This window comes from Petromyzon marinus, chromosome 12 (assembly GCF_048934315.1).
Source record: "Petromyzon marinus isolate PM22_M1 ecotype Great Lakes invasive population chromosome 12, UKy_Petmar_22M1.pri1.0, whole genome shotgun sequence".
NCBI classification, from domain to species: Eukaryota; Metazoa; Chordata; class Hyperoartia; order Petromyzontiformes; family Petromyzontidae; genus Petromyzon; species Petromyzon marinus.
The window spans coordinates 5,014,051-5,027,621 of NC_133678.1; the positions used below are offsets into that span (position 1 = coordinate 5,014,051).

A 13,571-nucleotide genomic window follows, 5' to 3' on the forward strand; every position below is an offset into this window, starting at 1 on the left:
CGATCATTTATTTTCCGATTTTATTTTTGGAATGTTGGTATATAACAATCTCCCCGCGGTGGCCAGATGTTAACTACCACGCCTGGTATACAGGAGGTCGTAGGTTCGATCCCGTCCCTTACGCCTGTATGATTTGGAGTTTGCGTGTCTCTCTCCCCGTGGTCGCGTGGATTTTTCTCGAGGTCCTCCGGTGTTTCCCTCAACGCGCGTTCAGAGCATTTGGCTGCTGCTATACATTTCCACGTGATAAGCCACTTTGTCGAGCTATCGTTCGCGGCCAAGGTGGATTCTGAAAAAAATAGTTAATGTATCTCAGTGAGCCTTACCTGGTCAAATAAAAGGTTTCATATATATATTTTACCGATTTTGCTACCGGTATTACGACGAGTCAACTGGGATCTCGGATCCTTCGTGTTATAGAAGGGCTCGCGAAAGTGGATGTCGCAGAACTACATCTCTGATGCCTTCAAGTGTCCTTGGGTCCAGGCAAAGGGCGGCAGCAATCTCCTACCCACTTACCTCAGAATTGTGTTAACAGGAGCACATTCTTCCACTCAGGGGACGGTTTTAAGACCGTACAATTTAACAATACAATTTTGATTTATATAGCGTGTTTTCTATATTGCGTATGGATTTAAATAACATCTAAATGCAAATGCACCTCAAGGACATTTCAGGAGGGGCATCTATCCGGACTCAAGTATATTCTTTCCACTTGTTCACAGCAAAAAAAAAACCGTGTCAAATTAATGCACGGTTTTTTCCTTTCTCACATGTATATTTTTTTACCGGGTTTTCTTAATTGAGTTGCTCCGCATGAATAACGTATTTCGGAGGCCATACAGCAACACGTGTAAACGGAACTCCGGCCAAATCTCCCTCCACGCGGTGGTGGCTACGCGCGTGGCTCATGATCCGGCACAGGTGTTGACAAAACTTCCCTTCCCGTGAGCATCGAGGATTCGAAGATGTGGCATAACCCTGGGTTAGGCAGGAGAAAGCGGTACAGCAAATGTGGACGCCACCCCGTGTCCCTCACCACCCCCCCCCAAACTTATTCCATCTTTACGGGATGAAGTGTTGCCATCCCAATCACGTGCGCGGGGTTTTCTCTGGGCGTTCCCGTTTCCTCCCAGGTGTAATCACACGTTCATTGGAAGAAGGAGGAGAAGGAGGAGAAGGAGGAGAAGAGGGAGGAGAAGAAGGAGAAGAAGGAGAAGGAGGAGAAGGAGGAGAAGGAGGAGGAGGAGAAGAAGAAGGAGGAGGAGGAGAAGGAGGAGAAGGAGAAGGAGGAGGAGAAGGAGAAGGAGCAGGAGGAGAAGGAGACGGAGGAGAAGGAGGAGGAGGAGAAGGAGAAGGAGGAGGAGGAGGAGAAGGAGGAGGAGGAGGAGGAGAAGGAGGAGGAGGAGAAGGAGGAGGAGGAGGAGAAGGAGGAGAAGAAGAAGGAGGAGAAGGAGGAAGAGAAGGAGGAGGAGAAGGAGGAGAAGGAGGAGAAGGAGGAGAAGGAGCAGAAGGAGAAGGAGGAGAAGGAGGAGAAGAAGAAGGAGGAGAAGGAGGAGAAGGAGGAGGAGAAGGAGGAGGAGAAGGAGGAGAAGGAGGAGGAGAAGGAGGAGAAGAAGACCCCACCGTTATATAGAGAGGACCGCAGAGCATGCTGGGGGATTCAGTGCCAGGCTCCCCACGCGCCTTGCTGCCTTCTCCCGCTCGTCGTCGTTACCTCCTGGCTCCTCCCACTTGTTCTCTCTCTCGGAGAGTGAGCGAACACTGTGTGGCACGTTACAAGTTGAACTCGTTGTTCTTATAACGTTACAAGTTGAACTCGTTGTTCTTATAACGTTACAAGTTGAACTCGTTGTTCTTATAACGTTACAAGTTGAACTCGTTGTTCTTATAACGTTACAAGTTGAACTCGTTGTTCTTATAACGTTACAAGTTGAACTCGTTGTTCTTATAACGTTACAAGTTGAACTCGTTGCTCTTATAATGTATGAGCAACCCAAAGTTGTCATCGGTGGCTGCGGGGCTAACGTGGTGGGCATTGCTGCAAAACCATCCATTGTTGTATTCTACATCTATACTGCCGCAATCATCGCTCTCTGAATTCGACAAATCCACATTTAACCATCACTGCGAAGCGTGGTCCAATTGCCTCGACATCCCACAGAGTCTTGGGAGGCACTCACCCAGCAGTGAATTGCCAAACTGCCCCTACATGTACATGCAAATGGTTCGCATATAAACATGCAAACGATGTACACTCTGTGCTCAAATAACGTGTGTTTTCATAACGCGAATTGAATGCAACGCGATTGGGTGAACAGAACAACGTCTCGCGAGTAGGAATCAGCAGTTGTCCGGCTGCCTCGGCTTAGCATCACACAAGGCGCTGGGATGCTGCTGGATGCTTCTAGATGCTACCCACGCGCCTCGATCTTTGCTCGGCCTTGTGTACACATCTCTCACGCGTTATCGCGGACTGTGCTTTACCCCTATATATTAAATGGTATTTATTAGTAACCCAATTTTTTCCATAGCGTGGTGATCTTCAGGAACGCAACTACCACCGCGTTATAGGAGAACAGATGGTGCGTGGCACGCGTGTGCAGACATTCATTCGTTCATTCATGAATGAATGAACGAATTAATCCATCGTCAACTCGTTGCTGGTTCACTCGCCCACTTTGGGGTGGATTTTGCGAAGGTCTCCGCCGTTTCCGCGGTCGATCGTGGAATCTGCTCAACGCTGGGGGCTTGGAAACTCCACGCTTGCCCCTCCCGGAATCGGATCGGAATCGGGATTATTTAATGAGACCGGAGGAATCCGATGTATCTGAACTCGAAGAATTCTAAGAGCGGCTTTCAAGGAGGCAAAATATTGGTCGTCAATGTCAGGTGGTTCCAAGTGGTTTCTTTTGAGTAAATATTGTCAGGATTTATTTTCTACTCAGTATTGTGAATTCGTGGCATTTAAAAAATACATATATGCAATAGCACGATCATTGTCATCATCACCATTTGCCTCTAAATCACGTACCCAGCTTGTTTTTTTTCCCACAGAATCTTTATTTATCCTGTAGGAATCCGATGAGCTATGAAGCTCTTTTCTTCAGATGTCCAGTAGGGTGGGTCACCAGTAGGGGTGGGTCCAGTGCCGGATTATCCTAGCAGCAAAAGTAGCTACAAATGCTACGGGCCCCGCACTTTCAAGGGCCCCGCGCTAAATGCTTTCAAGCGATCAATTCCGGTTCAGTGCTTCTGCACTTGCTCTATTACTATAGTACTATACTGCCTTCAACTTTTATGAACAACTGGGTGTTCAAGATTATCGATTTGTCGTATTATCTGGCTGTATAGCAAATGAAAAAATACAATGACTTTACTATGAAAGTTTTACATTCGTGTTTATTTTAGGGCCCCTTCATAACATATGCTAGAGGCCCCCCACTAGCTTAATCCTGCACTGGGTGGGTCACCAGTAGGGGCGGGTCACAGCTCGATTTGCTCGGTGCAAGCCCCCGAGGAATGTTTTAGGCTTGCATTAGCGACGGCACTCCCTCCCTGCAATAATATATTACCGCCCTATTATATTTCACGCACGCCTTAATTTTCTGTTACAGCTTCGGCACAACACCTCCATTCGTTTGGGTTTTATATATGACGCTACTGCCAAGCCTGTCCTGCCCAGGCAGTCTCGGACGGGGTCTGGAGAATGTGGCGTCGGCTCACATGCGATATGCGCGTGGGGAGCGGTGGTGCAGCGGTTAGCGCCACGCTGCGCTACGAACCCAGCGGAGACCCACGTTCGATTCCCGCTCACGACCAACGCCGAGTGACGATTATCTGAACCGGTCCTGGGCGCCCCCTAGGTCGACTCAGACTCAAATGAGCGCCTGGTGCGGTGTGTAAACGTTGCCACTGGGGAGACAAAGGCGGTCGAGCGTGGTGCTGGCTACCCACACCCTCATGGGTGCTCTCTAACAGCACTTGCTCGAACAGTCTGGCAAAGGCCATACGGGGGGGTCTTTGTCTTTGTATGTCAACGACGAGTCGACGATCATCATTAACCTTTTATTTTTTCACAGTACTTTGACTACGAAGGTTCTTGAGCCACGCACCTCCGATTTAACACGGTTGGCTCCGCTCGGTGCGAAAGAGGTTCCAACATAACGTACGCCACGCGTGTCACGTGTCGTACGCGCGCAGCCCGCGTTTTCCAGTCCACTCCCGGATTAGGGCCTCCCACCCACGCGGGTTCATTGACCGCACTTCAGCGTGCTGCTCAGTGCGGGTTAGTGGCGAAGCCGGGCAGCAGGGATGTGGGAGCATAGCGCGGTACGACAACGGATTGGCGCTGCACAGCCGTCACAATGTAGGCCCCGCAGGCTGCGACACTCGCGATAAGTGCTCAACCGCGCTCACGAAATCAGGGCATTCCGGATAATATGCGTTAAAAAATAATAAAAATGTACGGGAACTGTGTCAATCCACTGCTGAACGAAGGCTCCCCCACACCATAACAATAGTATTTGCAACGCGCTTTTCATCCGTCGATGCCAACGGTGCGCCGTGTATAGAAAGCAGGAAACAAACAGAATCTGCGGGCTAAACTTGCCAGAAGCGTGGGTTGGCAGCGGCCAAATCAAAGATGTGGGTTCAATCTGATGACTCCGATTGTCTTCATAGCAAAGGCAGGAGCGTAACGAGTGTGGGGGCAGGCAAGGGCGTGCCTTGCCCCCCCCCCCCCCTTGTGGCCAAAGCTACGAGTTAGGGCCCCCTGGACAACCACCATGAGATTTGTTTTCAACAACAGCGTAAAAATAAGACGGAGCGCTCCTACAGTGTGACATGTTGGAGACAAAAAATAACTTACTTAAAACGCAGTGTAAAGCACATTTTTATGAAAATGCCTTCATTTACGTACCACGTATTATTATTATAATTCAATTAGAGCATTTAGATTATTTCGATGATTTTGGTGCTCTAAATGTCCAAACGATGGGCCACTTTGTAGAGCCATCATTTGTGTCTTGGTCGTTTCTGAAAAATAATTTAATAGATCAGTGGGCTTGGCCTAGTAGGATGGGAATGGTTTAGTTTCATTTCTATGCGTTTTGGGTGATTTGTTTACCTTTCTTGCACTACTATCGTGTTTATCGAATGTTTGTTCATGTAACGTTCTTACCCCGTGCCCCTACTGGACATCTGCGAACAAGAGCTTTCCGGCTCATCGGATTCCTCCAGTATAAATATTCTGAATCTTGATTCTGATCGCGACCACCCCCAGAGATGATCACGTAGTCATTACGCCACCGGTGCAAAGGCAACGCGTTTCAAAGTCTGGGTGCTGCGCTGGCACAAATAAAAAAAAGGGGCTGGGGAATGATCTTTGGCCGTGGGAGTAGTAGCACTTCTCGAGGTAGCGGTTGGCATTACCATACTTCATCACACTGCTCAGCGCAGGTTGGTTAGAAGGGAGGACGGGGGGGTCGGTATGCCCAGTGACTGTTTCAGGCAGCCTCCTCGCCCCTATTAACCGTGGGCAGGAATCCAGCCCAGGCATTTTGGGTTTATAGTGCTGGGTGTTAACTGCTCTGCCATCACAGCTGCCCTGTAATGATTGTATTTAATCATCGTGCATTGCTTTGAAGTATGGATTTTCTTCACTGGGCACATACAGTAAATATACGCCGTTTATTTTTACACGTGGCTGCTTGAGCATTATTGCCTGGCCAGTGAGAATGTTTTGCTAATATAAAGATGTGTCATTTTAAATCGATGGAAGCTTGTCATAGCTTTTAGCTACTGTGGTGCAATCACCACAGACGCTTCTGCGGTGAACATGTACTGTGCGTGTGTGTTTACCAATGACACAGACAGGACTACGAGAAGAAAGACGCAATAAACGACTTAAACATTCTTGTTTTTGCTTCATCGGGGGAGTCAAAATCGGGGGCTTTGCGTGGGATTCGGTGGCAGAAATGCGCGTAAATGTTGAACTTCTTTCGCACCCCACGTAGCCAACCGTGCTAATCGGAGGTGTGGAGGGATGGAGAGGATGGGATGGTGGCAGGTGGGTGAGGGTAACGACGCTGTGGCGTTCAAAGGTCGCACTCATTTTGAAATCGCGCTCATTACACACAAAGCGCTTGCCACAAATGAACCGCGATACCCTGCTGATGCTGCTGCTGCTGCTGATGATAATCTCAGGGGCATGGACAGGCAGCCCGGCTGAGGGCAGTCATCGGGCATCGCCGGCAACAACGGCCGCGCCACGGACACTCACCGTGCTGGCCGCAGCCCTTCCGGCCGGGCTGGCCCCCCGCGGCCTCCTCCTCCTCCTCCTTGTTGATCACCATCGTGTTGAGCTCGCTGCCCAGCAGCCCGGCCCCGTGCTCCGCGACCGATCGAGCGGCAGCCGCCGCCGTGGCCGTGGCCGTGGCCCCCCCTGCGACCACCTTCCCCGGAGTGGCTCCCCCTGGGTCCATGCCACCGCCCTTGACTGTCGTGCGCACCATGGTGCGGCCAACGTCGTCTTCGTCGTCATCTTCGTCTTCTTCTTCGTCTTCTTCTTCTTCTTCCTCGGCCTTGGTCGTCGCAGACAAGAGTGACAGCGAGGAGTTATGATGCTATAGACTTTTTAGTTTTGTTTTACCAGGTGGTAAGGCCCACTGAGCTGCGTGGCTTTGTGTGTGTGTGTTTTTTTTTCAGAAGCGACTCGGCCACAAACGATAGCTCGGCGAAGTGGCTTATCTTCGGGTGGAAATTTACAGCGGGAAAATACTCGCGAACGCGTCACGTTGATTCTAAATGTGGAGGGGGAACAAAAAAAACCTGAGGATCCTGGAGAAAAATCCACGCGACCACGGGGAGAACATGCACACTCCAAATATCAAAATCAGAATGTTTATTTACACTGGAGGACACCGATGAGCTACGAAGCTGTATTTTTGTACAGATGTCCAGAAGTCACAGATATCCATCGTCACATATGTCCACGAGACGCCTGTGCATATATAGGCGCCAGGGTCGGGATCGAACCTACGATCTCCTGTATACCAGGCGAGGTAGTTAACATCTCCTAGCCACCGTGTACGACCTGGCCACGCGGGTCACCCGTCCCCTCCCGTCGAACCCTTCCCACTCAAGTTCTTATTTAACGGCCTCCACGAGAGGGGGCTATGGGAGAGCCGCTCTAGAAGATGTTTTGGCCTTGCCCTACCATGTTGGCCGGACGTTGTGGAAGAGGTGCAAGCGCCCACGCTTTACCCCACCACGCGGCACGAAGAGGCCTGCCGATCGTCTCAAACCAGCGTGCTTCATTGCAAGGCCCGCGTGCCACTGGCTGCCCCTGGTGGCCTTTAGTGCGGCCCCTGACGTGCTGTCAAAGGCAATGGTTTCAAATATGTGGTGGCGGCCGTCACGATGATGATGTTTTATTGGCGAAAGTGCCCCCCCCCCCTTCTGAACATTATTGAAGATCGCCGGTCTAAACTGTGGTCAACCCATTTGTACTTTTGGGTGGACAGAGGGCAGTGGCAATTTAATAAACTCTGAAACCGTTGTTTTAACTGCCGCGCCTGGAAATCGAATGAAACTGTCGACCTCTGGATTGCAAGTCCAGTGGTGAGCTGCGACTAATTAAATGAGCTGTGGCTAATTAAATCAGATCTGAGCTGTGGGCTAATTAAATATATTTTTGCATCACTTGCTTCTGGTTTTACAAGTTGAGCCAGCACAACAACTGCGGTGGCTCAACTGGGAACTCCACATATCAAGTAGGTCCGACCCTCCAGTCAAACCACGCTCTTCTCCAGGGGAATCGTGACAGTTCTTTATTAAGGACCACCGCCGTCTCCTATTCACCACAGTGCAATGCTGGTTCTTTAAATATTGACAGTTTTTTTTGTTTTTTACCGAAATCTAAAAAAAATGTATCTTGTTATTTTAGTTGTCGAGCCCTGCCTGTGAGTCTAGAGTTCCTAGACCTACGAAAGCTGTGATTCGTGTCCATCATCGCACTCTACGGCAAGCAGCCACTAAGATAGAACTGCAGGTGGCAGCATTAGCCAGCGTTTGGCCGCTAAACGATTCGTGCATCCGTACTCGCAAGCCACGTGCGTGTGTGTGTGGGGTGCCACCAAAGGTTCCACGCGGGTGTTCAGTTACGGTAACGTTCAAAATGTCCATCTAAGATGCGTGTATCTGTCTCTCTGCACGCGTATATTGTACCCAAACAAAGGTCTTGCCAGCAGGAATTAAAACAAATAGAATCTAACAAGAGCTCTTAGCAATCTCGTTATGCGATTACTTCCATCCTCCACTCGCTTCGTATTTATGTTGAACTTCTTTCGCATTGTACGTAGCCAACCGTAGCCAACCGTGCTATCGAATACTTCTCCATCTCATCCCAGGCACCCCCCCCCCCCCCCAAATCCCCACTCCTCCTCTACTCCTCCTCCTACCTCCTTCTTCTTGCCCATGGCTATGTTCCATGAGCAATAATTATCCAACTAAATATATCTGCTTAAATTATGCACTTCCTCGAAGGCCGGGTTGCTGATGGGATGTGTCAAGAAATACTTTTAAATAGTTTTACATTTCGGCACAGATATGCTATCGTCTGCTTATTTATGTTGTCACGTGTTCCCCACAATGGAGCTGTTGCATATTTTCGCTTAATTAATGACAGAGTTTCGCATTGAACTAGGACCCATAACTGTGGGACCGATCTATCTAACACGTAGAACGTTTCACCAGCACTGACTGGTTGTATGCCAGCCTGACTCTGTTAATGAGACACTACATCTCAAAACCAGTGCAGAGTTCGCTTGCGTTTGAACTGAAGCAATGGTGATTTAAGCAAAAATAAGGTACTCCCAGAAGGCCGTGCAGCTGATGGGATGTACAACAACAAAAAATACAAGACAGATGTGTGAAGTAGGTACATTGTCCACTTATTTATCCTGAAACTTATATTCTTCAACAAAGACGCGAATGGCTATTTTGTACAAATCTAAATTTAGGTTGTTTTTTTTTTGCGGCAAACATAGCGGGCGTCAGGTTACACCGAGTGGAAACCGTCCTTCTATTCCTCCATCGAAAGATCAGGGTGGGCGGGGGAGCAGATGATGTCCTCCGTTGTTTGTGTTTAGCAGCCACAGTCGCAGCTCTGGGTTACTCCTCCTGATCATCCACCATGCCTCCTCATCCACCCTGCCTCATCCCCCCACCTAAACTAAAGCTAATCTAAACTTTTTTATTTTACCCACTCAGCTATATACCTCTTTTTCAGAAGGGACCTGGCCACAAATGATCGCTCAACGAAGTGGCTTATCACGTGGACATCTCGAGCAGCCGAATAACTCTGAACGCACGTCGATTCTAAAAGTGGAGGGAAAAACCGGAGGACCCGGAGACAAATCCACGCCGCCACGGGGAGAGAGAGACACGCAAACTCCAAATATACAGGGGTCAGGGATGGCATCGAACCCACGACCTCCTGCATATCAGGCGAGGGAGTTAACATCTCACCACCTTCTCCACACACCACCCCCCCCCACCCCTGCCCCTCCTCATACCGAATTGTCCGAGTCTGCAACCCGGTCGGCTTGCAGAGGCTCGTTGCGTTTCGACTTCATAGACATGGCCTCGGTGATGAGCTCACGCAAGATGCTCACCGGTTTGGCCGCCACGATGAACGGGTGCTGTGGAAAAAGAGAACACGCACTGGGTAGTTAGAGAGGCATGCGCGCGCAACGGCGGTATGGTTGCCACCTAATCGCTGGGTTTCCTGGGATGTCCTCTTTATACTTTTTTGAGGTTCGTAGCAAGTCATTGGGGCAATCTGTCAGTCTTCCCGGAGACATTAAAAGTTCCGGGTTGTGCCAACTGTGTGATAACACAGCACTGGAAGGCAATGCATCGTTATATGGTGCTCTCATCTTCGGGAATGGTGATCTGTTCTTATTGCCGATGATATGTCCTGTTTTTTGTACCTCCGAGGTGGCAACCTAAATGTGGTAAAGGCATTTACGCTGTTGAGATTCATCTGCACAGTTTGCCCGTAATTGTTGTTGAACATTTCATTTATATACGGTTCGTGAAATTGTTTTGACCATTTGCGTACAAGTGTTCTGAATTGCTTTGTGACCCCAAGTATTCCTTAGGCCTTCACCTGGTTTAAATAAAGATTGATGATGATGATGAAATGAAAGGCAAGGAATTCCCAGGTTTGTTAATCTCTCTTGGTTCTCCAGCAGGGCACGCAGCAGCAGCAGCACAGCCCCAGGGCTTTCCCACTGCCGTGATCATGTTGATTACGAATCCAGGGCTGGATTGCAACCTTGGGAAATTCAAACAAGGGCAGTAGCATTGCACACTTGGCATGGGTCCGATACCCCCACCTCTCTTCGTAGCTTTGACGCTTGCCCCCCCCCCTCCACCCTCCCCCCCCCTTGAGTACATGAGTCCCAGTGCAGTTGCACCGCCTGCGTACTCGATTGCTACGCCACTAAACAGAGGCTCAATTACCCAGCAGTCAGAAGCAGCTGCGGTCTGTGGTTTCTGCATGGGGCATCGAAGGTCGGGGTTAGAGGTAGTGGCAGTCTCGTGAAATATTGCCCTGGCCCAGTGCCCAGACATTGGAATGGCACTCACATCAGCTGAGAGCCACTCTGAAAAATTAGGGGGCAGCTGGAACCTGACCTGCTGAAGTCCATGAGATACACTTGTTTACGATCTATACGATGACTTATTTTTCCTTCTTCCAAGTCAGCAGGCGTAGCAGGGTTGGCATGGACCCTGGTGCACAGAACGAAGCGGCCGGTTCTCCGTTGTACAATTGTCTCCCTCTCTTCATAGCCTGGGGGCCCTGGGCTATCGAGTGCGCCACGCCAATGTGCCCAGCCTCGCGCTTTGCGGGGGAATGGTTCGCCTCCGGACAAGGCCGTAAGCGGGGGCGAGGGAGTTCGCTCCCTCGCTCGCGTGTCCCGTCCGGCGCGCCATGTGACCGTCGGCACCTCCTGAGGTGCAACATCCACGGCGACATAACAGGGGAAGGTGGATATCTCGCGGTGCCGGGAAGAGGTGGTGGTGGAGGGGGGGGGGGGGACTACACGAAAAGCGTAGTGCTGGGGGGGTGTGCCATCACGCAACTGATAAACAGCACGACTTTAAAAAAACTAAAAATGTCCCGGGGAAAGACTTACAGCTTTTGCACGTAATCGTGGGCAAACCAAGTCGGGTGGCATCCCTGGATGGTTACCCACGACTGCCTCCCCCCCCCCCCCCAAAGTGAACAAATCCCGGTGCAGTCCAGTCACCGTGGCTCGCCCGACCGGCCTCCGATCTCCGGGCGTCCTCGGGAACGTCGAACAGCATCAGGCGGCCGCTCCGGCCAGCGCTCGCCTGACAACCGCCAACAGTTCGTAAAACATCCGGGAGCGGATTTTTTTTTCTTCCATTTCATAAACGAACTCTGCCGCAGCAGCTGACTTTGACATAGGAGGCAGTAGGCAACTGCTCCCTGGGTGCCGCGGATACATTTCCCCAAATCACTCCGGCAGATACAGAACCCCAACACAGCTGTCCTGCTTCGCATTAGGAACGGTACGCGCTTTCTGCCGTGCGCTGGCAACGGGCGGCGATGTTTTTTTGTGGGGTTCCGAATGAGTTTATCCTCCGTGTGTATGCGTCGTTTTTATTTTTTTACGGTCTTGTGCCTGCGGACGACCGTGAGATGGATACGAATCCGCGCTCAGCTTTGGGACGCTTCTCAAGGCCCCGTGCCAATCGTACGAGACCTGCGCGGGGTGGCATTTTGCTCCAAGTGAATTTTATGCGAATAACGCGACCCGCTTTGGAAGTGCCGCGTAAAAAAAAACGTCGTTGTCGTCGGTGGCTGTACGCGGGGATGTGCAAAATATTGGCTTTTCTTTACGACGGGATTTAGCCCCGGGAAATGAAAAAAAACCCCTGCGAGTTCGTTCAGCCTTTCAAGAAGGAAGGACGTTGACGGAAGTGGAGGATGAACCCCCAAAACCGTTGTTGAGTTCGAACTTCACTTGCAACTGTTTACGCAGCCACAAGCTGACACTGCTGCGTGAGTCCAACCACGAGCTTCTGACGAGAATTTAAAAACAGCGCGGCCGTGTGGCTCGGCTTAAAGAGACGGATATGACACGTCCATGGCAGCGAGAAGTCTGGATTTGATGCACGTACTGCGATAAGGATTTGCATAAACGAATCGATGTGCCGTTAACTCGAACTGCCGTACATCGACGAAGGTGACTTACTGTTGAAAATTACAAAGAGGAAGAGAATTAAAAGAAAAAAGTTTGAGGGGGTATGGAAAGAAGCGTGGCGAGATGCATGCTGGGAATTGCAGCAACGATACAGAAAGAGGAACACGTGGGTCAGAGAACAAATTACATTTGGGACATCACATTGACAGCCAATACGATTGCGGCAGGATGTAATGTCGCTCGAACGAACGATGGCTGATGGGCCAAGACGGATGATGGAATGCCAGCCAAAGAGAGAGAGAGAGAACACGCCCGAGATTTGCGACAACCATGGAGGTGAAGTAATGACATCGGCCCTTGTAGCCGACGCGAGATGGTCCGTGGCATCAGAAAGGACGCTAGGGAGGGTGACAACGGTGAGGGGCCCATTCGTCCAGCAATGGACTCGTCGTGGTCGATGATGATGATGATGATGACGATTGAAGAGGGTTGGTGGAACAAACTTGAATGTTGATTCAGTGCAGTTGTCTCATAACACTTCATAGACAGAACCTGTCATACAACCACGTACACTTGCTTCTCAGCAACGGCGTTTCTCTTGCTGAACCTTTATTTACAATGTATACACAACAACAGCAAAAAAAATACAGCCGTTTTAAAAACGAAATATGGGAATAATAAATCATATGTATCACAGTTATTTGTAAGCCTTTATCACACCACTGCTGGATGAAGGCCTCCTCATGCGGCACCAATCACGGAGGCTGTTCGACCGCAGTGCGCCACTCTGGACCGTTGCGGGTTGATGATCATCAAATGGGGGGCCTCGAAGCGACTCGGATATCACTCAGCACTAAAGCTAGCGGTGGCAGGGAATGGAACTCGGGGTTCCATGTTCATGGCACACATTGTACAACTACCCATTTCGTCACATGCTCCCCCGTAAATGATAATAATAATAACAACAACGTGTTGTGAGTCAGCATCAGCATTCCGCTGATTATGGTGTTAACCACAGCTATCCTTGTGTGCCATTGCTGGCTTTGATATGTGCTTGCTTACAACACTAAATATCAAACCGCAGTCGACTCGACATTTAACTCTGGTCACGGCTAACATCAGTGGCGAATGACGGTGTCAGAACTTATTTTTTTTTGGGGGGGGGGTGGGGGCTATTTCTTGGGTCGCCCTAACCTCGAAAATGAGCGGCGTGGTGCGGTGTAAAAAATACAAAACATCAGCACTGGGGAGACGAAGGCAGAAGTTAGCCATGGGGCTGGCCACACCGTCTCCTCGTGTATTATGCTGGCCTTAGGAAGTGCCACACGG

General features: G+C 50.1%; 1 protein-coding gene across 2 annotated transcripts in view; it reads right to left on the reverse strand.

The window, feature by feature from the left end:
* The window catches only part of LOC116941643 (serine/threonine-protein kinase 3-like), a 146,975-nt gene that overhangs the window by 34,838 nt on the left and 98,566 nt on the right, over positions 1 to 13,571 (reverse strand). For both annotated transcript variants that reach the window (XM_032952933.2, XM_032952932.2), the window contains 2 exons: positions 9,579 to 9,704; positions 6,284 to 6,584 (listed from right to left, as the gene is read on the reverse strand). In XM_032952933.2, coding sequence (XP_032808824.2) covers positions 6,284 to 6,584; positions 9,579 to 9,704 — 427 coding nt within the window. The remainder of the gene's footprint in view (positions 1 to 6,283; positions 6,585 to 9,578; positions 9,705 to 13,571) is intronic.